Source organism: Quercus suber, unplaced genomic scaffold (genome assembly GCF_002906115.3).
Source record: "Quercus suber isolate HL8 unplaced genomic scaffold, Cork oak 2.0 scaffold_36, whole genome shotgun sequence".
NCBI lineage: Eukaryota > Viridiplantae > Streptophyta > Magnoliopsida > Fagales > Fagaceae > Quercus > Quercus suber.
This window is the reverse complement of record NW_027069501.1, coordinates 302340-326236: the sequence shown is the minus strand read 5'-3', so window position 1 is coordinate 326236 and position 23897 is coordinate 302340. Positions and strand designations below refer to the sequence as shown.

Sequence of the window (23897 nt, the reverse complement as noted above, 5' to 3'; positions counted from 1 at the left end):
TTTTTGTGATTTGTTTTGCTAGGATTTAAATTGATTTGTTATATATATATATATATATATTTTTTTTTTACTTAGACTGTGTCCAAAGATTTTTTATTATTATTATATGAATATGTGAATTGTTTTGAAGATTTTCCTTTTTGTCCAGTTTGTAAATTGTTCAAATGTTTAGCTAAATATTTTTCTTGATATTCTTAGGACAGCTAGACAAGGGATGATTTGATAATTTTTTTCATTTTTGGTTTCATGGGTCAGCTTGTAAATTTTTTAGGAGAGGGGGGCCAAGTATATTAATTTTAGAGCCAAAAGTAAATTTTTTATGCTAATATATATACTAGGAAATTTTTTTCAAAGGCTTGGGGGGGAGGGGGGGGGGGCATGGCCCCCCTCAGCCCCAAGGTAGTCCGTCCTTGTCCCTTGACGGGAGCTATAGGGGGACCAAGAAAAACCTAGATGCAAAAATGTCTGTATGGGGTTCAATTGTTTGAGTCTATTTCAGCTGAATTGACAATTAGAACTAAGGGTTTGTTTGGATACCGCTTATTTTGCTGAAACTGAAAACTTATTGTTAAAAGTACTGTAGATAAAAGTAAAAATTAGTTGAAATAGTACAATATGGCCCATGAATAATACCAAAAAATGCGGTGAAGCCCATGAATAGTACAAAAAAATAAGCTGAATAGTGAAATAATTTTTGTTTTTTATTAGTATCCAAACTCACGCTAAGACGGAAAAATCACTTAACCCTCGGGTGTCTAATGGTGCAAATCAATTGTTTAATTCTTAATGTGATCACGTGATTTTTCCATCCATAAGAGCTAATGTAGGTTAATTCTGGGGATTAATTTGGAGGAAATAAAAACCACATGGAGTTATAAAAATAATTGAAATCTTGTGCGGTGTTTTAGCATTTTGGCAAAAAAAAAAAAAACTCTAGTCTTTTGGACTCGATCTCTAAGCCGAATTCCATAGTATGAATGTTCAATCAACACGAAGCCCAAACTCAAGGGCCAGGTTCAAAGAACATAATGAACCTGCGTGGCAAAAAATTGTAGAGGTGGGCAAAGCTTGCGTGCGTGCCACCCTCACTCTCATAGTCTCAAACCACCATCTTGCAAGCCCTTCATCACTCCTTCCCCTGCAAAGAACCATCCACATAATTTTTTCATCCATAAGAGCTAAACGAAATTGATCCTCAATTTCGTGAAAATAGAAGCCTCATAAAGCTATTAACAAAAAATTTGAAACCTTGTGGACTGTTTAAGCATTTTGGCAACCTAAAAAAGAAAAACTACTATTTTGGACTCAATCTCTAAAAGTCCAATTTTCGTTGTTCGACCAACAAGTCCAACAAAGTGCCCAAACTCCAGGCCCAATCAACACAACAACCCGCGTGGCAAAGAACCGAAGAGGTCGAGCAAAGCGTGACACGTCCTCACTCTCTCCCCCACAGTCTCGCACCACCATGCCTGCAATCCCTTCATCGCTTCTTCACCTGAAGCCTTTATTCTTCTATCTCCCTCGCTTCTCATCTCCGCCACTCGCTCTCAATAGCGCTCGCAAATTCCCAATCCCTATTATAAACCCTAGAAGCCTCGCTTCTCTATCGTCCTCCGCCGCCGCAGCACAGTCCACCGGCGATAATGGCAGTGGCGGAGGTAGGTCCGGTGCGCTCGCTCCACCTCCAATCACCGAGGAGTTGCAGAAAATCGACGTCAATCCTCCCAAGGGCACCCGAGACTTTCCCCCTGAGGAAATGCGCCTCCGCACTTGGCTCTTTCACAATTTCCGAGAGGTATAAATATATAATATCTATGTATATATATATATGTATATGTATATGTATATGTATATGTGTGTGTTGTTTGTATTTGATTGGTTGTGTAATTTAGGTTTCGCGGCTGTTTGGATTCGAGGAGGTTGATTTTCCGGTGTTGGAGTCGGAGGCATTGTACATTAGAAAAGCTGGCGAGGAGATTAGGGACCAGGTATACGTATAAACTGAGCTACATTTTTGTACCATTTGATTTGCTTTATATACACAGTACACATTGAGCTCAAAATTTTAGTGGCTGTTCAAACACTTAGCTTTACTTGAATTGTGGCATTTAGCTTTGCGAGTAAAATTAATTGAATTTTGGGTTGAAGTGATTTATTAAGTTGTAGTAATATATAGTTATATACATACATTGTGATTGTCTGTGATAATCGACACGGGAGTTTTTAAAGGTTTTATAATAAAAAAAAAAGAGAAATGTTATGGTAAATGATTTATAGTTTCTGAATTTAGTGGAGTAGGTTGTTTTTGAATTAAAGCCCGGGAGAGTAATCTGATGCCAGAAAATTTTCTAAAGATAAGCACCATGGCACAATTTGTGTCTATAACATTTGGTGATGATTGCACGACTGTGGTCATTTGCTTAATATGAACTAATGCTATGGTTGATTCCTGAAAGATATTGGTCTATCTTTTTTAAACCCATTTTAGATAATCAATATTTCTCATTTAGAAGAGAAACTAAACTCTCATGCAAATTTACTTTTATATTTGCTTTATTCTCTTTCATCGTGCAGCTATACTGTTTTGAAGATCGGGGGAATCGTCGAGTTGCGTTGAGGCCTGAGCTCACTCCTTCGTTGGCGAGGCTTGTGATACAGAAAGGGTACTAATCCTGAATCTGCAGCTGCTTTTGCAATGAAAACAATGCATAGTCTTCTTCGTCTTTATTTTGTTATATTTTTCTCAGTATTTGCTCTGTTGGTTTTCAAGTTTGATGTCTGTATGTAAACTCATAAGTCTTCTGTATTTATTTACTTATGATTTTTGTATCCAGGTACAGATGCCAGAATTTGATCTCCATGTTTTTTCTTGTCCAGAAAATCTGTATCCCTCCCATTGAAATGGTTTGCTGTAGGACAGTGTTGGCGTTATGAGAGAATGACAAGAGGTCGGCGCCGTGAACACTATCAGTGGAACATGGATATCATTGGTGTACCTGAGGTTACGGTATGAGCTGCCAACTTGAAATAATTTAGTACTTCTGTGCTGTTTTGGTTTTTGTTCCTGTTCTGACTGAACTAATAATGGCCTTTTTGCGCTTGTTGTGGAAGTTTTTTACCATTTTAAGTCCTACATTAGTTGTAACTTCTTTAAAATTAAAATCTTAAATTTTGCCTCAAATACTCTCTCTCTCTCTCTCTCTCTCACACACACACACACACACACACACACACACACACAGAGTGATTCTGCCTCATTTATCCAATTTCAGAAAGACAAATTAAATTTAAAATCTGAATATGCTTCTTATGGTCACTCCCTATCAATGTGATGGATGATGATCCTAATATTCGTTCTAACTTTTTGAGTTTTCAATATGGTTATGATGTATTATAGATTGCATTTGGATGCAAGTATTTTGGGGGGAAGGAATTTACTAGAGATTAGTTTCTTTGAATCAGTTATAGAAAATACCAAGTTTTTATGTTAGTGAACGTCATGGATGGATTGGAACACTAGTAGGTCATGGATGGATTGAGGGGAGGAATTTTGGAATTCAATACTAAAAGATTAATTTCTTTGAATCAGTTTTTTTAATTATTTTTAAATGTTAGTCAATGTCTTGAATGTATTGGATTTTTTTTTTTTGGGAGTTTGACACTTGTATGTGGAGGCTGTTATTCCAAATTCACTATCTAAGCGACAATGTTGGAGAAAGATGTCCTCTATTTTTTATTCATTGCATTCCCTGTATAATTTTAAACCTCTTTCGTGCTATTTTAAGCCAAATAAAGTAGTTAATACAAGATATTGTCATCCAAATCTCCAAATCCAAATTCAGCTTTAGATTAATTTCTTGTCAAGATTAAAATGTGCACTTGTTATTTTTTAATCTAGGCTGAAGCAGAACTTATTTCGTCTATCGTCACTTTTTTCAAGCGAGTTGGAATTACAGCATCAGATGTTGGATTCAAGGTTTCTAGCCGAAAGGTGTGAACAATTCTCCCTTGTATGAAAATAGAGTATGATGGATCTTTCGTAATGACATTGTTTGTATGGTATTTATCATTATTTAAGAATTCTGTGTGCAAAGCCTTTGTATCATTGAATGCTTGTGAAGACATGTTAAGTATCCAATTTGTGTTAATACGAATCGCTCCTATGAAGTGCTTGCCTTTTCTGGAATGAGTTCTCAACTTCAGTTGTAAGGAACTAATTTAAGTTCGATGAAAATATATTTTTCGTGAAGAGAAATGCAGTTATAAGTGTATTAACAACTCACTTACTTATATAACAAAGTATTAGCTTGTGAACTCTTATAAATATTTTATTGAGGAAAGACATAATGACAGAGCTGATGAAGGTTTGCTATATTTGTGATCTCCAAAGGTACTTCTAATTAATTTGAAAGTACCCTTTGTTTGGCAAAGCCTGGACCCATAGACTAAGTAAGGTTCATAGGAATTACATTATTCTAGTATTACATGCATTCTTAATGTTTCTAATCGCATAAACAATTCTTTGTGTTTATTTCTGTGGATTCTTGTATGCACACAATGCTGTTGTTTTATTAGTAATGAACTTTATTAATAACATAAATTACTTCATGATTACAATGATGAGCACTCCATAACCCAAAAGAATTACAATAAAATTATGCTCAAAATAGAAGTGATTCTGTGAAATTTATAAGAGTGTTACTATTTGTAAGACAGGATGCATGGGACCAATCAAACAGAGTTTGAATCAATACTTTTTCATTATGCAATAATGTGATTGTCTTCAACTTTTGGATGAAGTGGCAATAAGAGTTACATTGTTGACTTGAGCCTTTAAACTAAAAATTTACATGCAATTTCGTCCACCATTATTGGCAAATCCAATTTGCTCATACTCAGTTTTGGTATATAAATCTAAACACTACTATTTTCCTTGATCCCTTAATTGAATAGTGCTTTTGCAATTTTTCTACACCCTTTTGTGAACAAAATTGTCTGGTTTGTGTAGTTTTTTGGGGGTGGGGGAGGGGGACTGAAGCATGATTTTATTTTGAGTCTTTTCTGCTTTATCACAGGTTCTGCAAGAAGTATTGAGGTGCTACTCTGTTCCTGAAAGTTTATTCAGCAAGGTTTGCATAATCATAGACAAGGTGAGCTGTGCAAGGTTGCAAGTTTTTTTGAGATGTGATTGCTCTTTTGGAAAACCAGATAGTGTTAATATTCTTGGTCTTTTAATATCCTGCTCATAATGCCATAACTCATTCTCGTCACTGATATTCAGCACCCAAAAAAAAAAAAAAAAATCTAGTCCTTTATAGTTTCCATTCTTTGTAAGTTTATTAAAAGTTTCTTTGTTTTAAGATATTCTAATTTATTCTGTAAAAATTTGTTAAATCCGTCCTGTCATTCAGACACATAAGCTATCAATCTCTTTGCCAATCTATATGAATGGTATTTTGAGTCACATTATCGTATATCATGTTCTTGAATATTTGCTTCTCAGCTGTTTAAAGATATGGGGTCGTTGACCTTGTCCTTTACTAGAATTTAGAGATCCAATATCACTACCAGTTGCTCTTATACCCTGTTGCTTGTACACGGCCATACACATGTCACCTGAATTTTAGATGCTTTTCTTCTATGAAACTCAAGAGTTTTTATTTTTTTATTTTTTTATTTTTTTTTTATTTTTGGGGTGCATCTTTTTGTGGAAACAGATAGGGAAAATTCCAGTGGATGAGATAAAGAAAGATTTGAAGTCCGCTGGAGTATCAGAAGAAGCTGTTGAAGAGCTGTTGCAAGTTCTTTCCATAAAGTCATTGACGAAGTTGGAAGGTTGATTTTTTTGACATTGTCACTGAGAAGTTATTTTGTACTATTTTTGGCCAAATAAGGTTAAATTAGTTGTCATAATCCTTCTTTTTTTACCCTTTAATTCAAAATGTACATTCTAGAAACTCAACTCGATAATTCTTTTGTCCCAATTATTTTGGGTTGCCTGCATAAATTCTGTTTGGCCTTTTTTTTGACATATATTCTGTAGTTATCAGGTCTTCTCTGCCTTCCCTGTGTCCTCAAAGATAGAAAGATTTCATGTTGTGTGCAAGCATTCTGCTAATCTGCCATAAGTTCTAGGGGTGTTAATGGGTCAATCAACAGTTAATTGAAGGCACTGTTCCCTATTTTTGGGTGAGGGATTTGGCTGGGGGTGATGATGATGAGCAAGCGTTGAAGAATAGCGACAAAGGCAATGATCAAGGAAAGATTTGGACAGTTTTGGCTGTTAAGATAACAGAGTGGGGCTGGGACAAAGATGATAGAGGGAGAGCATTGGTGATTTGGGGAGACGATTTTGAGGTGGAGGGGGCTTTTGGGTCTTTGAACAGCCCTGGTCATAACTTGGCAATGGGTTAAAAATGATAAATAATTTAATGTAAATATCTTTTATATCTGTTCAAACCTTTAGGATGAACTTAGCAATTGAGTTAGTCTTTCATTGGTTTCTGTAAATGCATCAGTTTCTCTGAACAGAAATGAAACAGAGTAATTCTAAATAGTTGTTGCATATTTATGTGTATGTAGAGATACTTGGAGGTGCTGGGGAAGCTGTTGCCGATCTGAAGCAGCTGTTCTCCCTTGCTGAAAAGTTTGGTTATGCTGAATGGATTGAATTTGATGCATCAATTGTCCGTGGGCTTGCATACTACACTGGTATTGTGTTTGAGGTGAGATTTTGTGTGTGGTTTTTCCTTCTTTATGTTTTGATGAGAGTGTCACTGTAGAGTAGACTGGAGTTAAAATCAAAATACTTCAATCCACTTATAATGTGCTTCATTTCTTGGGAACAGCATTCTTATCTGTGGCTTGCATTGCTTGATAATCTCAGACAAAATAAAGAAAGTATTGCCTTCAAATTTAATGAGTAATGGCCTGGGAATTGCAATGAGTTTTTGTAAACAAGACTGCTTTAGGGGCAATTGTCCAGGCTGTGAGGGCTAAAAGTTGCAGGCGTCATCACACTGAGCATAATATTTTTCTGAGTTTTTTGGGTGCTGAAACATGTATAGAAATATAATAAAAAAAATATGAGTATGAGTGAATCTGTTAATTTTTATTTTTTAGCATTATTATTTTTCACCCAAACACTGCACTAGAATATTTTAAAGTTCTTTCAGGAGTATATTTACTTGTGCTGGTAACGTTGCGACATAATTATGACTTGTGAGAATATTAATCATTTAATTGTTGCTAGCTTTTGCATGAAGCCAGTGGTGTGTATCATGAGTCCTGGTGAAATATTTAAATTCCAGATGTGGCAAACTGATGAAACTCTCTAAGATAGAGATGCACTGAAAGACCATTTAATTTATAGATACAAACTGCTATATTTTTATGGATGAAATACTTTTACCCACATGGAATGGTCCCAAATTCTTTGTAGTACTTGATCTTGGAGATTAGTCTTCATTTCAGGATTGTTTTGGTGAAGCCATTCTTTAACTGATGTGTATGCTTCCTTTCATTGAATTGGAGACAAGCACATTGTATAAACATTGTATAACTTGACCAAACTAAATACATTATTGTTTTTTCCCTCTTCTAAATGGAGCTCTAACTTTTTCTTTGCAGGGTTTTGATAGGGAAGGAAAGTTGCGAGCCATTTGTGGTGGTGGGCGATATGACCGGTTACTCTCAACTTTTGGGGGCGATGACCTTCCTGCATGTGGCTTTGGTTTTGGTGATGCTGTTATAGTCGAAGTAAGTACATCCTTTCATTATTTTCTGCTATACTGAGTAGTGCTTAATGAGGTGAATTTTGGCCACTTCTGAATTACATGAGGTAATTCTCATGCAAACAGAATTTATAGCACTTAACAAAAGTCTCCCCCACCCCTCGCGGGCACTCATGCAACACACACACACAAAAAAAGTCTCTCCCCAAGTCAACCAAAACAGTGGATCCTACCTTTGCCAACCCCATTACACAGTTTTTATATTGTCAAATAATTTATGCAGTAACAGGAGAATGTAGACAATAGACTGCAATATGTATCCCACATCTTACATATTTTTGTCCAACGGACATGGCTTGATTTAATATATCTAGTTATGAAGTGAATCATTTTTCCTGGCTTTCTATTCTGTTGACCTTGGTTAAGAGTGTTCAATGGTCACTGAAGATGAAGTCTACCCACTAAAGCAAATTGAGCTTGTAGTGTTTCTTTAGGAGTGAGCATGTGCCTTATGTTTGAGTTTCATTTACTCAATCTCCTACTCTTAATTTATAAAAAATAAAATAAAGAGCTTGTAGTCGTCTAAAATTTGTAGTGGACAGCAGTAGCATAAACTACAAAAAGTAATGCACTCTATTGTCTCTAATATCTTGAATGTAGTAGGTTGTCTTCTAGGGACTGGAATATCTACATTTATGTATTCTGCCTTATGATTTTGAACCTTATTTTGATGTTTTTGTTTACTTCTATTTTCATCCTGAAATTATTATTGTTTTGTGTATACTAGTTTCTCCTCTCTCTTTTGGTTAACTTTTTTTTTTTTTTTTTGATAAGTAACATAAAAATATTATTAATAATAAAAAAAGTGCCAAACTGAGTACATTGGGGATGTACTATGGGGGCACAAATCAAGAACTGAAAATACAACGATCAAGAAAAAGAAGAATGGAAGAACAAGAAAAATGAAAAAAGACCACATTCCAATCATAGAGTGTGCGCAAGAAAAAAGACTTATCTCTAGCAAAGAATGTTCATAACCCTCAAAGCTTTTAGCATTCCTTTCACGCCAAATGCACTAGATCAAACAATGAGGCACTATTCTCCAAACATCTATGTTACAATGGCGCCCAAACTTTCCCTGCCAAGACTCAAACAACTCAATAATTGTATGAGGCATAACCCAGTGAATACCAAACAAGTAGAAAACCAAAGTCCACAACTCCCAAGCTATGGGGCAATGAAGCAGAAGATGATCCACTGACTCCCCACATCTCTTACACATATAGCACCAATCAAGCACAAGCACGCGTCTTTTACGAAGGTTGTCTGTTGTTAAGATCTTACCTAAAGAAGCAAACCAAGCAAAGAAAGCTACCCTTGGAGGAACCTTTGATTGCCATATCATTCTCCAAGGGAAGAATACAAGAGTAAGAGCGTAGAAGGAACGATAAAATCCTCTAACCTCAAAACTTTTGCTCCTTGCTGGCTTCCAACAAACCTTATTAGGACCAAACCCCCACACAGTCAAAAAATAGACCAACCCCATAAACTGATCAAAAGCTTCTTATTCCTAATCTTGCGGTGGACAATGAAATTGCACATTCCAGTGAAACCTCCCAGCATACCAACTCATAACTTTAGCCATCGAGGAATCCTTAGACCTACTAAGACAATAAAGCTCCGAAAAAGCCTCTTGGAAAGTACAATCCCCACACCACACATGCTTTCAAAACTTCACTCTAGTACCATCCCCCACATCATACACAAGGAGTTTAGAAAAGTTCAACCAACCACTTCTAATGAATTTTCACAGGCTGACCCCATAAGGACTCGTCACCTTTTTCATACACCAACCACCCCAAATGTTCCCATGTTTTGGCTCTATAACCCTCCTCCATAAAGCATCGGTCTCCACGCCATACCTCCACAACCATTTTCCTAGCAAGGCAGAATTAAAGCTCCCCAAACATCTTACCTAGCCCCCCCAACCTACAAAGGCTTACAAACCTTGGCCCATTTAAACAAATGTATTTTAGATTTGCCACCAATTCCTCTCTACAGAAAATCTCTTTGTAATTTTTCCATACGCTTTGCCACCTTTCTCAATAAAGGAAGAAGGGAAAGGAATTATGTAAGTAAAGACGAGAGTGTGCTTTTAATAAGAGTTATCTTACCCCTTTTAAATAAATACAATCTCATCCAATATGCTAATCTCCACTCCATCTTCTCTAAGATAGGATTCCAAATAGATTACCCCTTAAACTTAGCACCTAATGGAAGACCCAAATATTTCAAGGGAAGTGAAGACTGCCCACACCCCAACAGTCCCACCAGAGCCTCCAAATTGTGCACCACACCAACAGGTACCAACTCAAATTTTCCCAAATTAATACTTAACCCTGATGCCTCCTCAAATCTAATAAGAATCGCCCTCAAATTAGCAATCCGAGTAGGTTTAGCATCACAAAATATAAGTGTCATTTGCAAATAAATGATGAGACACCATCAATGATGTACCAGCCGTACTGCCCACAGAAAAACCTGAGAATTGCACAGCAGAGACAGCCACATCCAACATAAGACTCAACACCTCCATAACAATATCAAAAAGGAACGGAGATAATGGGTCCCCTTGTCGAATCCCCCTAGAACTTCCAAGGAAATCAGATACAACCATTGAGCAAAATAGAAAATTTTGCAGTTGAAATGCAGTACATTATCCATTTTCTCCATTTATCTGAAAACCCACAGCGCTGAAACATTTACAAAAAAAAATCCGTACTCACATGATAATATGCCTTCTCCACATCCAACTTACACAACACACTTGGAATTCCTGACTTCAATCTACTATTGCAGTTGCTCAAGGATAGAGGACTTCTACCAGAGCTCAGCCTTCAAATTGAGAATATTGTATGTGCTCTAGATGTTGATCTTCAAGGAGCAGCTGCTAGAGTCGCTAGTATACTTAGAGAAAAAAGCCAGACTGTTGATTTGGTTTTGGAAAGTAAACCACTTAAATGGTACTAATTCCTTTATTTTGCATGTTACATGTTTCGAAATCAATTGCTGATCTTTTTGTGATAAGTTGTTATTGTATTTATCCTACTTCAGGGTGTTCAAACGAGCTGCACGGATAAATGCGCACAGGCTGATATTAGTTGGGAATTCAGAGTGGCAAAGGGGTATGGTGGTTGTTAAAATCCTTTCTTCTGGTGAACAGTATGAAGTCAAACTTGATGAACTAGTGTGATAAGATTTGATTGTTTTGGCATTTTGTGCTCTTTGATTTATCCTTGATAGTTAGATTCAACCTTTGTCAATTCAAATTTTATCTGAAATTAGGTACTTCCATTTGTATTTTCGGTGTACACATCAATGAAATTAATTCAATTCTTTTTTTTTTTTTTGCATGATTTAATGATGGTAATATGGTATACACAATAGCATACCTTTGTATACACTGGCTAAACAGCATTAGAGAACTTATAGAAAAGTTGCAGGGATCTGATTGCTGCAAAAACAGCTATGGCAGGTACGGGAACAGAGAATAACCATCTTGACAAAACAAATCCTTATAGTGAGAATTTAGAAACTAATGGCTCCAAAAGTTTGCATTAGCCTGCATGCTGGTTAATTTCTATGTTGACTGATTGAAAGTTGGATTAGCACGAGAGGCTGATATCAATGAAAGTTGGGTTCCAATGCACTCTGACTTAAGTTAATATGAAGTTCTTTCTTCCTTATATGTTGTTCACTTTATACTAGTCAATGCACTCATCTGTTAATGCCCTATTCACATATAATCTTTGTAAATTCCTTATTAAATGAAACATGAAATTGGCATGAAACTCAGAGAAAATTTTTAAAGTCCATTACAAACTGAAAGCTTAACATTACTTAACCATCTCATCAAGATCTGGCAATGGAAACCTCAACATTGCCGCAATGCCTGTCAACTTCGTGAGTTCCTCACCAGACACATGCATTGACGAAAACACAAAAACCTTACCTCCAGCTTTCTTCACTGACTTAACCAACCCAACATACTTACGCCTCGTCTCAATCTTAGCGCTCCTGAAAGATCATCGGTGATCAAAAGGGTCTCAATCGCCAGCATCTCATGTGCAGTTTCCACACTCTTGGGACCGTAACATGCATGATCAGAGTTACTCGTTACCACGTCTAAGAACTCCTTAAACACCCTAATCTCCGGCACAACATTCGTTTCTCTGATCAAATTTATCACTGCATTGTCGTTCAAAACCTCGCTCAAATTATGTGTATTACTCGGACTTGTAGTGGCAACAACAATGCGTGACTTCTTGTCTTCAATAGACTTCAGCTTCAGCCTCTGTGCTTCTGAGAGTAAATAACCTCGAAACTCATCTTTTACACCAGGACTTCCTATTACGACACACCGTATAGTACTAAAATCCACATGCTTCACAAAAGCACGAAAAACATTCTCAAAAAACTTGTCAGAATTAGAAGAAGAAGTAGAACCATTAATCTTAGTACAAAGCGTGGTGGCCCTTTTCCCAACCAAGAACACGTGAGCCGAACCTTGTTGTTGCATGAGAACCACTGCCAGGTCAGCACTCGAAGCCATGTTACAACCTTCACGTAACGTGTCGACTGCAACCGAGTCCCAAACCTTCTTGGTGAGAACAAACTACTTGTTCTTCTCGAGAGTTAACGTATGAAACGACCCAGTTGGGACGTGTTCGTTGGCTGTGATGTTTTTGCCCAGGACTCGCACGGTGGATGAAACCTTGTCGTAATCAACGGCTGTCATTGTGATTTCGAGGCTGAGTTTGTCACGAGCGGTGGTGATCTTGCCTGAGTCGTGGTGGATTTTGCGGGAAGAGGTGGTGGTGGTGATAGAGTCACCGGGCAGGACGAGATTGTATAGTAACCATAGGTCGTTTGGTTCTTCAGGGATGATCTTGACTGTTCCTGGTTTGTCAAGAACGATGTTTTTCTTTCCCACGAGCTCCATTGTTTTTTTTTTTTCTTGGAATGATGTTGTGAAATCTCTGATTATTTATAATTGGACTTTCCTTGTATGGATCGGACTGTGTTTTCTCCTAGACTGGTTTGGATGTAGGTCTTAAGTTCAGTTAGTTTGTTTTAAGGAATTGAAATTGCACTTATGAATTCAATTACAACTCCAATTCTGAATCTGATGCGAATTTGAGCTAGAATCATGTTATATTGTCCGGATGGCATGGCATAGAAGGAAAAGGAGAGCTGGAGGGATTAATTCTTAAATTCCTCATTTGATTATTCTTTGCACTTAAAAAAAAAAAAATGGTAGTACCTCTTTTAACTTTGCTCAAACTTCAATTTAGATCAATAGATTTTTTTTTTTTTTTTTTTATTCATTTCAATCCCATAAGTTTTACTCGTGTTCAATGTAGTCCACTCTTTTAAGTAGTGAGTTGCCGTTAAGTGCCCTTAAAACGATGCAGTTTTGTTATTTTGAAAATCTTGAATTTAAAATAAAAAAAACTAAAATAATAATAAAAGTCTGGATTTTTTTTTAAGTGATTTTTTTTCTTCTCTAAATTGAAGGAAGAAAAAAAAAAATAAGGGAAAAATATCCAAAAAAAGAAAGTTCTAAGACTCTTGCGGCCTTGACCACATTTTTAAAGATTTTCTCCTCTATAACATCCGAATATTTGTTGAACATATTTTTTAAAATATTTGATTTTTTTTTATAGGAATCTAAATTTTTGTTGAGTCTATTTAATTTCTTGGATTTCTTTTTGAGATTAAAATATATGGAAGGAGCTTCAATTTCAGGCGAAAGAAAACTCAAACCTAAATTCAAAAAAAGATTAACTCTATTAACAAAAAATTCTATTTGAATACAAAATTTTTACGCATAATCCAATCTCTAAAATTCAGAGAGAGAGAGAGATTCAACACAAAAACCAAGTATACAGATTCAACCAAAAATTTATACACACAAATTCAACCAAATTTTTTATTAGATTATAAAATTTGATGCACAAATTAAAACCGAAATTTTATTCATTAAAAAAAAAATTGTGAAATTTATTGTGTATCTAGACTTACTATTCTCTAAGGTTCTAAGGAATGTTTTGTGTTATATTTTGATCCTTCGGTTCTTTATATATTGCAAACCATTTGTTAGCATATATTTGGGGTCTTTTACCTTATATCTTATATTTTCTTTTTTATAGATATGATAGAATTTTAAACATGTGGTATCCGCTTCATTATAATTGCTTTTTATCATCGAAACAAGACACTAACTAGTTTTTGGTATATACGGGATTTAATTCTCAAATATCTCTTACAACGATAAGAGACTTTACTAATTTTTTTTTTTAACTTATAGTATTCGCTCTTGATAGTTACTCTTTATTATTAAACCAAGACACCATTTTTTTGATGAAGGCGAGATCTAACCCTAAGTCTTTTATTCGACAACAATAAATTATACTAATTGAATTAACTAGAACCCACATACTTTGTAGTTTCTTAATTCTCATATTTTAATGATTTTTTATTTCTATAGACAACAAAATGTCACAATATTCTTAGTTGTAGTGAGTTTTTTTGCTAATCTAGTTGTAATGAGTTTTAATCTAATATCTTATGATTTTATTTTGATCTATGAGGTAATGACACCTCATCTGTTATAATAATATTGTAACAATTTGTTCTGCAAAACATTTCTTGTCATTTACATAAAAATAAAAAGTTCTTTGGAGTGGTCCTCCCCTAGTGGTTGCAATAAGCCCACCGCCCACGTGACCCAAACGCATTCGTCAGTCCGAGTTGTGGGGGTCCCTATTATGTAGGGAAATCCTTAGGTGTCACCATTTCATTGGCTTAAACCTGATCTCCCCACGTGCTTGGCCTTTTGCGTCACGTGGCCGCCAGAGACTACTATTTCAGATGTTAATCAAAGCAGCACTATAGCTCAGTTTTTTAAATTTTAGTATCCAAATTATATATAGCACTGGTACAAGTAATGAATTGCCGTGTACTGTGACTCTCTCTCTCTCTCTCTCTCTCTTTTAAAATGTGTCTTGTCTTTTTTCGCTTTTCATATCTATATATATGTACTTACCCAGAATCGAATTCAGAGTGCGCAACAAGGACCATGAGTCACACTCTCTCCTATATGCGGAGAAAAAGAAAAAAGATTTTTTTTTTTTGGGATTGGTGAGCTTTATGTGCATGTTTGGAAGGAAGGAAAACAAGGTGATTTCATTTCTTTGCATTTGCACCTGCACCTCTCTCTGTATAGTCTAATTTACTGTAGTGTTTTCTCGGATCTTGATGGTCCGTTTGGATCGAGAGAGAGTAAAGTAAGTTTGGCTTAAAATTAATATATTTTCAGCAAATTCTACTATGCTTTCTTCTACTTCTCTTCATTCCCCCTTAATCCAAACGGTTCCTGAGAGCAAAGAGCGCTACCCTAGATGGACGTAAGAGCTAGGTGCAGTTGTAAGTGCAGACAAATGGATCATCTTTCCATTTTTAACGGTGTTTTTCCTATGTCTCAAGCTCTGTGATCAGTGATCATTACCCTAGATCAGCTTAGAGGTAGGTTTGTTTTCTAATCAAGGTAAGAAATAAAGCTTGAAAGTTTCAACTGATTTCTTTTTTGGTCGAAAGTTTCAACTGATTTCAACTCTGTGTTTCCTGTGATTTTTCTTTTGGCTTTTTTTTTTGGGGTGGGGTAGTCTTTTTTTCCTTTTTTTAATTGGTTGTTTATGCTTATGTTGATAACCTAAAGAAAATTCTTCTTTCTATGATATCTTTTTTGTTATTATTGAAATTCTAATTGTTCTTGTTTTGTTGTCATACGCGAAAAGACAAGAAAATTATTTTTGTCGAATTGATGCCAAGAATATAGCTAGGAGTAATGCTATATAAGCAAATATATATATATATATTGATAATATTTTTTGCTGTTGTTGAGTTGACAAACTTTTTATTAGTTTTTGTATAGATTGGCCGTTAATATTCTTACTATTAACAATATGACGTTGAATGACAAATTTTGTGTGTGTTAATAGACTCTTTGTATAGCTAAAATGAGAGTGTCCTCATGATCTACTAATGAGCTCTTCTTAGGCAATCTTTCTGTAGAGACGCACTAAATTATTCCCAACAATGCTATATATGAAGTGTCTTGATCTTAATATGAAGTGTTTAACTGGTTTTCTAGTGTGGATGGATATATATATATACACACACGCGCGAAAGATTTTACTAATGTGTGTCTTTAGAGCACACATTAATTTCTATTTTTGAAAAAAAATTTCTCGAGAATTGAAAAAATAATAATAGCTTTTTCAATTTTTAAGAAATTATTTTTAAAAATAAAAAGTTTAATATAGGTCTTAAGGGCACATATTAACTAGACCCATATATAAAATATCTTGATCTTGATATAAAGTGTTTTATTAATTTTCTAGTGTGGATGGAGGAGCTCTCAGCTTTTAGTATTTTATTGATTTTCCAGGGTGGAAGAAGGACTTCTCAACTTTTTGCTGAAATCCAAGTCGACACCGACTTTTCTTTAATGGAACTATCAGCTTTCTTCTCCAAAAAGACAATATGAAGCGTCACGATCAGGCACATAAAAAATTGGATGTGTTTTCCTAGCTAGCTCACCCAAAAATGCCGACGGATTGGGCCTATGTAGTATTAAACTATTAATTTCATGCCATCAAATTATAAAGAGATACATTATTTCTGCACCTCTTCACTCATAATAAAAATCCTATGCGATAATTTGTGTTCCCTATTATTAAAATCATTAAAATTATATGGGTTTTATTTTGGTTCTTAAGAGTAAAATAAATTCTTAAGAGGATTTCAAAGTGACTCTTTTTTAATCAAGAATTCAAAAAAGAAAAAAAATTATATGTCTTTCGACCTATTTGAAAATAAAAAATTCTGATTTTTTTTCCTTCCTTCAACTTTATGAGAGAGATTTAAATATATACATATATATAGTTTAACTTATGACATTCATTTCATAACGATTGTTCTATATTATTAAACTAAAGCACTAATTAGTTTTTTGCATAGACAAAGTTCAAACTCTAAATCTATTATTCATCAATAAAAAAAATTTATTAGTTGAGTTAACGAAAACTCACAAACTATAACACTTTTATAATATATTTTTTTTTTGTTATTTCTCACAAGTCACATCTAAATGATATTTATTAGTTTCTTCTCAATTTATAGTCACTTCAACTTTTGTCATTTAGTAATATGGAAATAAAAATATAAAGTGATTATGTACTAGGAAGTGATAGTACTGATTAGCAAAAAAGAAAGAAAGAGAGGAAGTGATAGTACTACAATTATTTACTCTTGCAAGAGACTAGAGAAGAGAGATAAAAAACTCACCCAAATAAACTGATCAGAAATAATGACGATGATCATAATATTAAGAGTAATGTTAGTATCACAATTTTTGCCACAACTTGCTCAAATGACAAGTTGTAAATTGTAGAGTAAAAGTAAGGAGTCTATGTGGGTCCACAACTCCATCACTCACGATATTTATTATATTTTTCTCAATTTATAGTGAATTCGACTTTTGACATTTAGTAATATGGAAGTAATAATATAAAATGATTATGTACTAGGAAGTAATAGTACTGACTAGCAAAAAATAAAGAAAAGAAGTAATAGTACTACAATCATTTACTTTTGAAAGAGATTAGAGTAGAGATACAAAAAACTCACCCAAATAAACTGATCAGAAATAATGACGATGATCATAATATAAAGAGTAATATTAATACCATAATTTTTGCCACGAGTTGTGAATGCTATAGAGTAAAAGTGATGGGTGTATATGAGTCTACAACTTTACAACTCCACCACTCACGATTTATCACGTGAGCAAATTGTGATAAAAACTGTTTAAAAAATTGTGGTTTAAATTAATGAGTACTTATTCACGCAAAGAATCAAACAAACAAACAAATATCCAGCAAAAAAAAAAAAAAAAAAAAAATAACAAACAAATATCCAGCAAAAAAAAAAAAAAAAAAAAGCCACGTCAGAATCTTCATCAATTAATGAGTACTTATATATACTATAGCACAATTAAATCTGAACCCTTCATTATTAGCACGTAAAATAAATTCTTGATTCATAAAAAAAAAAAAAAAAAGTCACTTTGAATTTACATTAATTAATTAGCTCCTAAGAGTTCTTTAAGTGGTTTAAATTTCTTTAACAAGTTTTGCGACTTGTTTCAAATCCTCCACTATCCCAAATTATTGAACTATTAAAAAAAATAAAAATTTGCTACTTGTTTTGCAAATTTTGAAAAGAGTTCTGTAGAGCCAAAAAAGAAATAGAAATGTCATACATTTCTAATATAAAACACTCTTTTATAATGTTTTTTTTTTCGTCCTTTCTCATATCTTAAAAAGATGTTTGTTAGTTTGGTTACTAAATTGATATAACAGTTTCAAAAACACTTTATAATTGTAGTTTAGCTTTTCAATTTGAGTTTTTTTTTTTTTTTTCCGTCGCGAGAACTTTATTATTAAAGTTCTACTTCCTCTGTAAATCCCAAACAAACTCTTTCTCATGAAATAACAGGTGGGGATGAATTCACATAACGAATTAGGAGTTTATTTGGAAAATTATATCATGTTAATAATAATTATTTAAATTTGTTTTATTATTTAGGAATCTAGCTTTTTCTCAAATTTTTTTTTTAAAAAAAATATGAATTCAACATTTGAAATTAGATGACACAATTTTCTATGAAATTGTGTTTTAAAAATATAATTTTAACATTGAAAGTTGTGTTTTGGAAATACAATTTTTTTTAAAGGCTATATTTTCAAATAACTTCAAAATAGTGTTAAATTAAATAATTATTATTAAAACAATATTATTTTACAAAATTTTCCGCAGAGTGAATCAGTTTAAGAGCAAAAAGTTGACGAAGGCTGCAACTTTGGGCAAGTTGGATCACATTCGAATGGACTTAAAAACAAGCTCCTTTCAATTGATAATAGCAGCCCAAGCCCAAGCCCAAGCCATATTAATGAAACCATGCCTAGCAGCCAGTTTAGGTTAACTTGAATTTTTTTTTTTTTTTTCCCCTTATGGTAATAGCTCTTTATTATCAGATCAAAATACCAGTCGGTTTTTTATGTAGGCAAAAATTGAACCTCGGATCTCTTATTCAATCATTAGAGACTTTACCAATTAAGCTAATTAAAACCCTTTATTTATTTATTTATTTATTTCTTGAGAGAAGGTTAGCTTGTAAATTGCAACCTTAGGTTGACCTTTGTTGGGTTCTACCAATCTGTAAATAGTTTATATATATATATATAAATATATAAAAGAATTGATTTTAGTTATATAAATAAAGAAATAAAATTTTATGAGAATGTAAAAGATCTTATTGGAAAACTATGCATGAAATTATTATCATTACTTAATCTTACACATATTTGCAACAAAACTAGAAGAAAAAAAATGATAGACTAAATTGCAATTACACACACACACACACACACACACACACACATATACACATATATATATATATTAAATTTTATAATGGTTAGAAATATCTATTGCCCTCCCCTCTCCCTCAACCCCTAAGTACTTAGTACATCAAAAGATGCCATTAGACCAATTAGATCATTGGCTAGATTCCTGAAGTATGGGGTCATTTTTTGTTTTGTGTCTTAAAGTCTCAAATTTTAGATTTGTACTCCTAACATTACATAGCAATTCTAATAAAAAAAATAATAATAATAACTTTCTTCAATATCCATTAATGACTTGTCTGTTAAAGGCCACAATATCTTTAAAATACTTTAAAATTTTAAAACATTCCTCTAAAAATTAAAATAAATTACTTATTCTCAACATTTTCTCAGCATTCATACGGAAGCCAAGAATCCATCCACAAAACTATAAAATTCATTCACAAATTGCCTTTCCAAAAAGTCAACTCCACCACCACACCACAAAACTTACAAAATCAACAAACCATGGTACTGGTTTTGATCGAGGGGTTTAGGTGTGAATGTTTAATTTAGTGTTGCATCTTCATGTTTGGTTTTTCTTTTTTTTTTTTAAATGTTGTTGAAGAAAAAATAAGCGATGCACGAATGGTAATAATAAAAGAGTCTCTCACCATATTAACTTTAGAGCTGTGTGTTCATTCCCTAACACAACTTCAATCTGTTTTGAATGTAAAAACAACTCTCTCTCTCTCTCTCTCTCTCTCTCTCTCATACCATGACTCATATCCTAATCTTTTTTGTATCTATTTGGTTTTTACATAAGAAACAAACAAATAAATAAATTGAATTTTTTTAGTAAAATTTTTGTTAATTTTCCTTGATTGTGAGATGTCCACACATAAACCAAAAGGAGTGAGATTGTGAAGGGATTAAGCTCGGGATAGTAACAAGGTAGGCAAGTCTAAAGATGATAGCTTGACCAAGGTGTTTTCATGGCTAGGTTTAGATTGCAAAATATCCAAGTGAGGGATTGGTTGGGTGTGAATATTAGATTTGGTGTTAGGTTTTTATGGTTAAATCCAATGTATGGGTTTTCATGGCTAGGTTTTGATAACAAGGGATTCATGTGGGGGTGTCAGTTGGGTATGAGCATTTAATTTGGTGTTGGGTTTTCATGGTTGGGTTTTCGAGGTATTTTCATGACTGGGTTTCGATTAAGTATGATAGGTCAAAAGGTTTGATTTGGGAACGGTGGTTAAGCTAGTAGAGGTTCTAGGGTTTTGTTCATGAGAATGGACCTTATGGTATGTAAAGATGCTTGTATTTTTGTGAATCACCATATGCAGCGGTTCACCTGAGTTTGAGGATGGAGTCTTTGAGTTGGTAGATCTACAATGGTGGCTTCAAATTTGTGGGTTTTTGTGTGTGGCTAAATTGGAGGGTTTGGTTGGTGTGCTAACAAAGTGTGTTGTGATGGTGGCGCAAGAATGTTGAATAGAGATGAGATTCATGAGACGAACCTCATTTGACTAATTTTAAAGTACGAGGGAATTTTTAGTGCGGATGAGATTCATGGAAGTAAATGATTTTTATTTATTTATTTAAGTTTTGTACGTGTTTTTTTTTTTTTTCCAAAATTTTGAATTTATGGGAAAATGAGAAAGTCCCAACAAGAAAAAACAGATAAAAAAAAATTGGAAGGAACAAGATAGAAAAGAAACTCATAAAATAAAAGAAACTGTGTATATATATATATATATATATGTATATATATTGTAGTGGGTAAAATTATGGTACCGTTAACTTTCCTACAATAAATTTGTTTTTTGAAGGAAGCTTTGCTGAAACTAAGTACATCATGAGTCACAAGGGTGTCCTCGATAGAAGATGCCTGAAAGGGTTAGAATGTATACCTAATAAAATCAAAGAATGTATAACTGTCAAAGGGAGTCCTCGGTGTAGTACACCTCGACCAAGTTAGAGGGAGTACTTGGGAAGGTATGAGATAGTACTCTGGAAGGTCTCCTTGGCTAAAGGGCCAAGTCAGAGGGAGTACCTCGAAAGGTCTGAGAGAGTGCTCCAGAAGGTCACCTTGGCCAATGGGAGTCCTCGACCCAATGCACCTCGGCCAAGTCTAAGGGAGTACCTGGGAAGGTCTAAGAAAGTACTTCGGAAGGTGTCCTCGGCCAAAGGGAGTTCTCGATCCAATGCTCCTTGGCCAAGTCAGAGGGAGTACCGGAAAGGTTCGAGAGAGTACTCTAGAAGGCCTCCTCGGCAAAAAGGTGATAGTCTCTCAAAGGGCTAGAGCTCTAAGAGAATTAAAAAGAATGAGAAAGTAAGAGAGAGAGTTTGTCCCTTGTTCCAAATGGTCTTTCCCCATTTTATAATGAAAAACTTTGCTTGGCCAACTATATTGCGAATTTAGCTTAATGTACAGACCATGTGTCACTATGCATGGCTCTTTGGTATTACGTGTGCCTACTTTTAATAGGTTGCATATGCTTAAGGGAATATGTAGTGGTTGCATTCACTTTTGTTAAAAATGGGACCCCACACACACACACATATATTATTGTTGTGAAAAAAATGATATATTTTTAAAGATGATTTGGTATTTAACAAACATTTTATCAATGTATCTCTATATATTAAGAAGATTAAGAAAGTTAGTTATTGCATTTTTGACTTACAAAAATACCCCTAATTTAATTAACTTATTCTTTTTCCTAAAAAATAAGAAATTGGGTAAGAATTGTAAATCGACAAAAATTAATAACAAAAAAGTGAAAAAGTAAAAACTCTCCACAATCCCCACCATCTCCTAAAAAAAACCATCTCACCGTCTAAAAAAAAAAAAAAAAAATCTACCCCACCTTCTTAAAAAAAATACCCACCCACGGTTTCCTATTAAAAATTTACTGCCCCATATCACATTAAAAAAAAAAAAAAAAAAAAAAAAAAAACCAATCAGAAATCAATTGCAACTTCATGAATAATATATATATATATATATATCTTCCTTCATTTGTTCCCTTTTCCCCTTTATAACGTTGTGGTCTTTCAAACTGCAATTCCACAATATTCTTTCAGTTTTTTCTTTGTTCTTTCTGTTTCATATGCTGAATTCTTCTCAATAGTTAAGTATTTTTCTGTCAAAATTGGTAAGTCTCTTAACAAAATTAATATTTTACTTTCTCGACTACATATATTGTGAATGGATAATTCTATGACCTTTGTAGAAAATTTGGTTATGAATATAAAATTATGAGACTAAACCTCAAAAAAAAAAAAAAAAAAAAAGCCCCATCACACCCGCGAAGCATGTATAATGAGGCTAGTATAAACTAAGGGATTTTTTTAAATATATTTTTTGCTAAACACTATATAATGTTAGGGATGCATATTTAAATTTGAAAATTTATGAGACAAAATCAAAATTATTCTGAACTTGATGGTGTGAAATGAAATTTAGGAAAATAAACAAAGAGGCTTTATAGGCCCTGTTTGGTTAACTTTTTTTCATCACTCATCACTTCTCACTCAATTTTCGTCACTCATCACTTAAAATACCCCAATTTCTAATAACTCTGTTTGGTGGCCTATTTGGGTGGAATATCTCAGTCAATTTTTCAATTCAAACACTCACCTTTATGTCACACACTGGATCCCACAAAAATCAATTTGCAGATAAGGTGTACAGAACGGTCAGAAGCCTACCCGCATTGTCTCTCTCTCTCTCTCCTCTTCATGCCCTTTCCACAACAAAACACTATCCCCAACTTCAAAAACCCAAAATGAAACACTCTGGTTGTAAAATACCCCAGTTCCTCTCAAATTTCATTGACATAGTCATCGTCCCAACTCCTTAAATCCCTAGCCATCTAACAACAACTTTTGATCATGTAACAATCACATATAAACAAGAAACATTTCCACGTATTCAATCAAAGTTAGACAATAGTGTTTAGGGGTCTTAACTTAAGGTGCAATCGTTTTAACTTTATCCTCCCTTTAAAACCCACCATATTGTTTATGGCTATGGATACAGGTACCTATGATACATACTCTATTAATCTATTGATGTATATTTAGTCAGTAGCTACATCTTATCAGCTAAACTAAGAAGTAACTAAAGTAACAATCATAATAAAAAACAAGTTAGAGTTAGGCACATCCATCTTTGATTCTAATTTTTTTTTTTTTTTGAACAAGGTCAATCCATCTTATCACATGAACCATGTCCAAAAATAGGATAATCAGTAAGCAGGGGAACCCACAGCATGGATTAAGCAAAGGAAAAAAAACAATGATGATTAGTTTTCTTAAAAAATGAGCAAAGCAGACATTGTTCATAATACTAATATTTCTTTAGAGCAAAGCAAACATTGTTTACATTGTTCAAAAATGAGCAAAGCTGGAGAACCCACAACATGAGAGGGTGATAGTTTTCTTAAAAAATGATGATTAAACAAACTAAATCTAAACCTCAAGGAATCTGTGACAATGTTTTGGTAGAATTTCGGTACAGATAATTTTTTTTCCCCAAGCCAACGGCAGAGCAAAGCAAACATTGTTCACAATACCATGGCTGTAATAGAGGAACAAACCCAGAAACTTCTAAAATAAAAAAAATAAAAACATAAAAAGA

General features: G+C 34.0%; 2 protein-coding genes and 1 long non-coding RNA gene across 4 annotated transcripts; 2 read left to right on the top strand and 1 right to left on the bottom strand.

Annotated features, from left to right (window-relative positions):
• The first annotated feature begins 1359 nt into the window (after window positions 1-1359).
• On the top strand, window positions 1360-11139 carry LOC112025715 (histidine--tRNA ligase, chloroplastic/mitochondrial). Its single transcript, XM_024058392.2, has 11 exons — window positions 1360-1795; window positions 1893-1988; window positions 2575-2663; window positions 2878-3007; window positions 3899-3991; window positions 5076-5150; window positions 5718-5835; window positions 6583-6725; window positions 7630-7758; window positions 10593-10756; window positions 10848-11139. Exons 1-11 carry the CDS (start codon window positions 1466-1468, stop codon window positions 10984-10986), a joined length of 1506 nt encoding a protein of 501 aa, XP_023914160.1. The 5' UTR covers window positions 1360-1465; the 3' UTR covers window positions 10987-11139.
• Window positions 11140-11629: 490 nt separating this feature from the next.
• LOC112025704 (protein PELOTA 1) lies at window positions 11630-12345 on the bottom strand. Its single transcript, XM_024058378.2, has 2 exons — window positions 11788-12345; window positions 11630-11704 (listed from the first exon to the last, which is right to left on the bottom strand). The coding sequence occupies exons 1-2, from the start codon at window positions 12343-12345 to the stop codon at window positions 11630-11632; spliced, it is 633 nt and encodes a 210-aa protein (XP_023914146.2).
• A 2391-nt stretch (window positions 12346-14736) lies between these two features.
• LOC136066485 (uncharacterized) lies at window positions 14737-16566 on the top strand. Of its 2 annotated transcripts, none has more exons than XR_010627974.1 (2): window positions 14737-15320; window positions 16246-16566. It is a non-coding gene; the product is annotated as an uncharacterized LOC136066485 (long non-coding RNA). The 2 variants fall into 2 exon arrangements; XR_010627973.1 differs by having other exon boundaries at window positions 14737-15342.
• Window positions 16567-23897: the final 7331 nt, after the last annotated feature.

Bases quoted from the DNA above. Each gene is read 5' to 3' on its own strand.
- LOC112025715 (XM_024058392.2), top strand. From the start codon at position 1,466: ATGCCTGCAATCCCTTCATCGCTTCTTCACCTGAAGCCTTTATTCTTC. The intron at 1,989-2,574 runs GTATACGTATAA...TTCATCGTGCAG, and splicing joins GCGAGGAGATTAGGGACCAG to CTATACTGTTTTGAAGATCG. The intron at 3,992-5,075 runs GTGTGAACAATT...GCTTTATCACAG, and splicing joins TCAAGGTTTCTAGCCGAAAG to GTTCTGCAAGAAGTATTGAG.
- LOC112025704 (XM_024058378.2), bottom strand. From the start codon at position 12,345: ATGGCTTCGAGTGCTGACCTGGCAGTGGTTCTCATGCAACAACAAGGT. The intron at 11,705-11,787 runs GTAAGTATGTTG...GTGTCTGGTGAG, and splicing joins CGCTAAGATTGAGACGAGGC to GAACTCACGAAGTTGACAGG.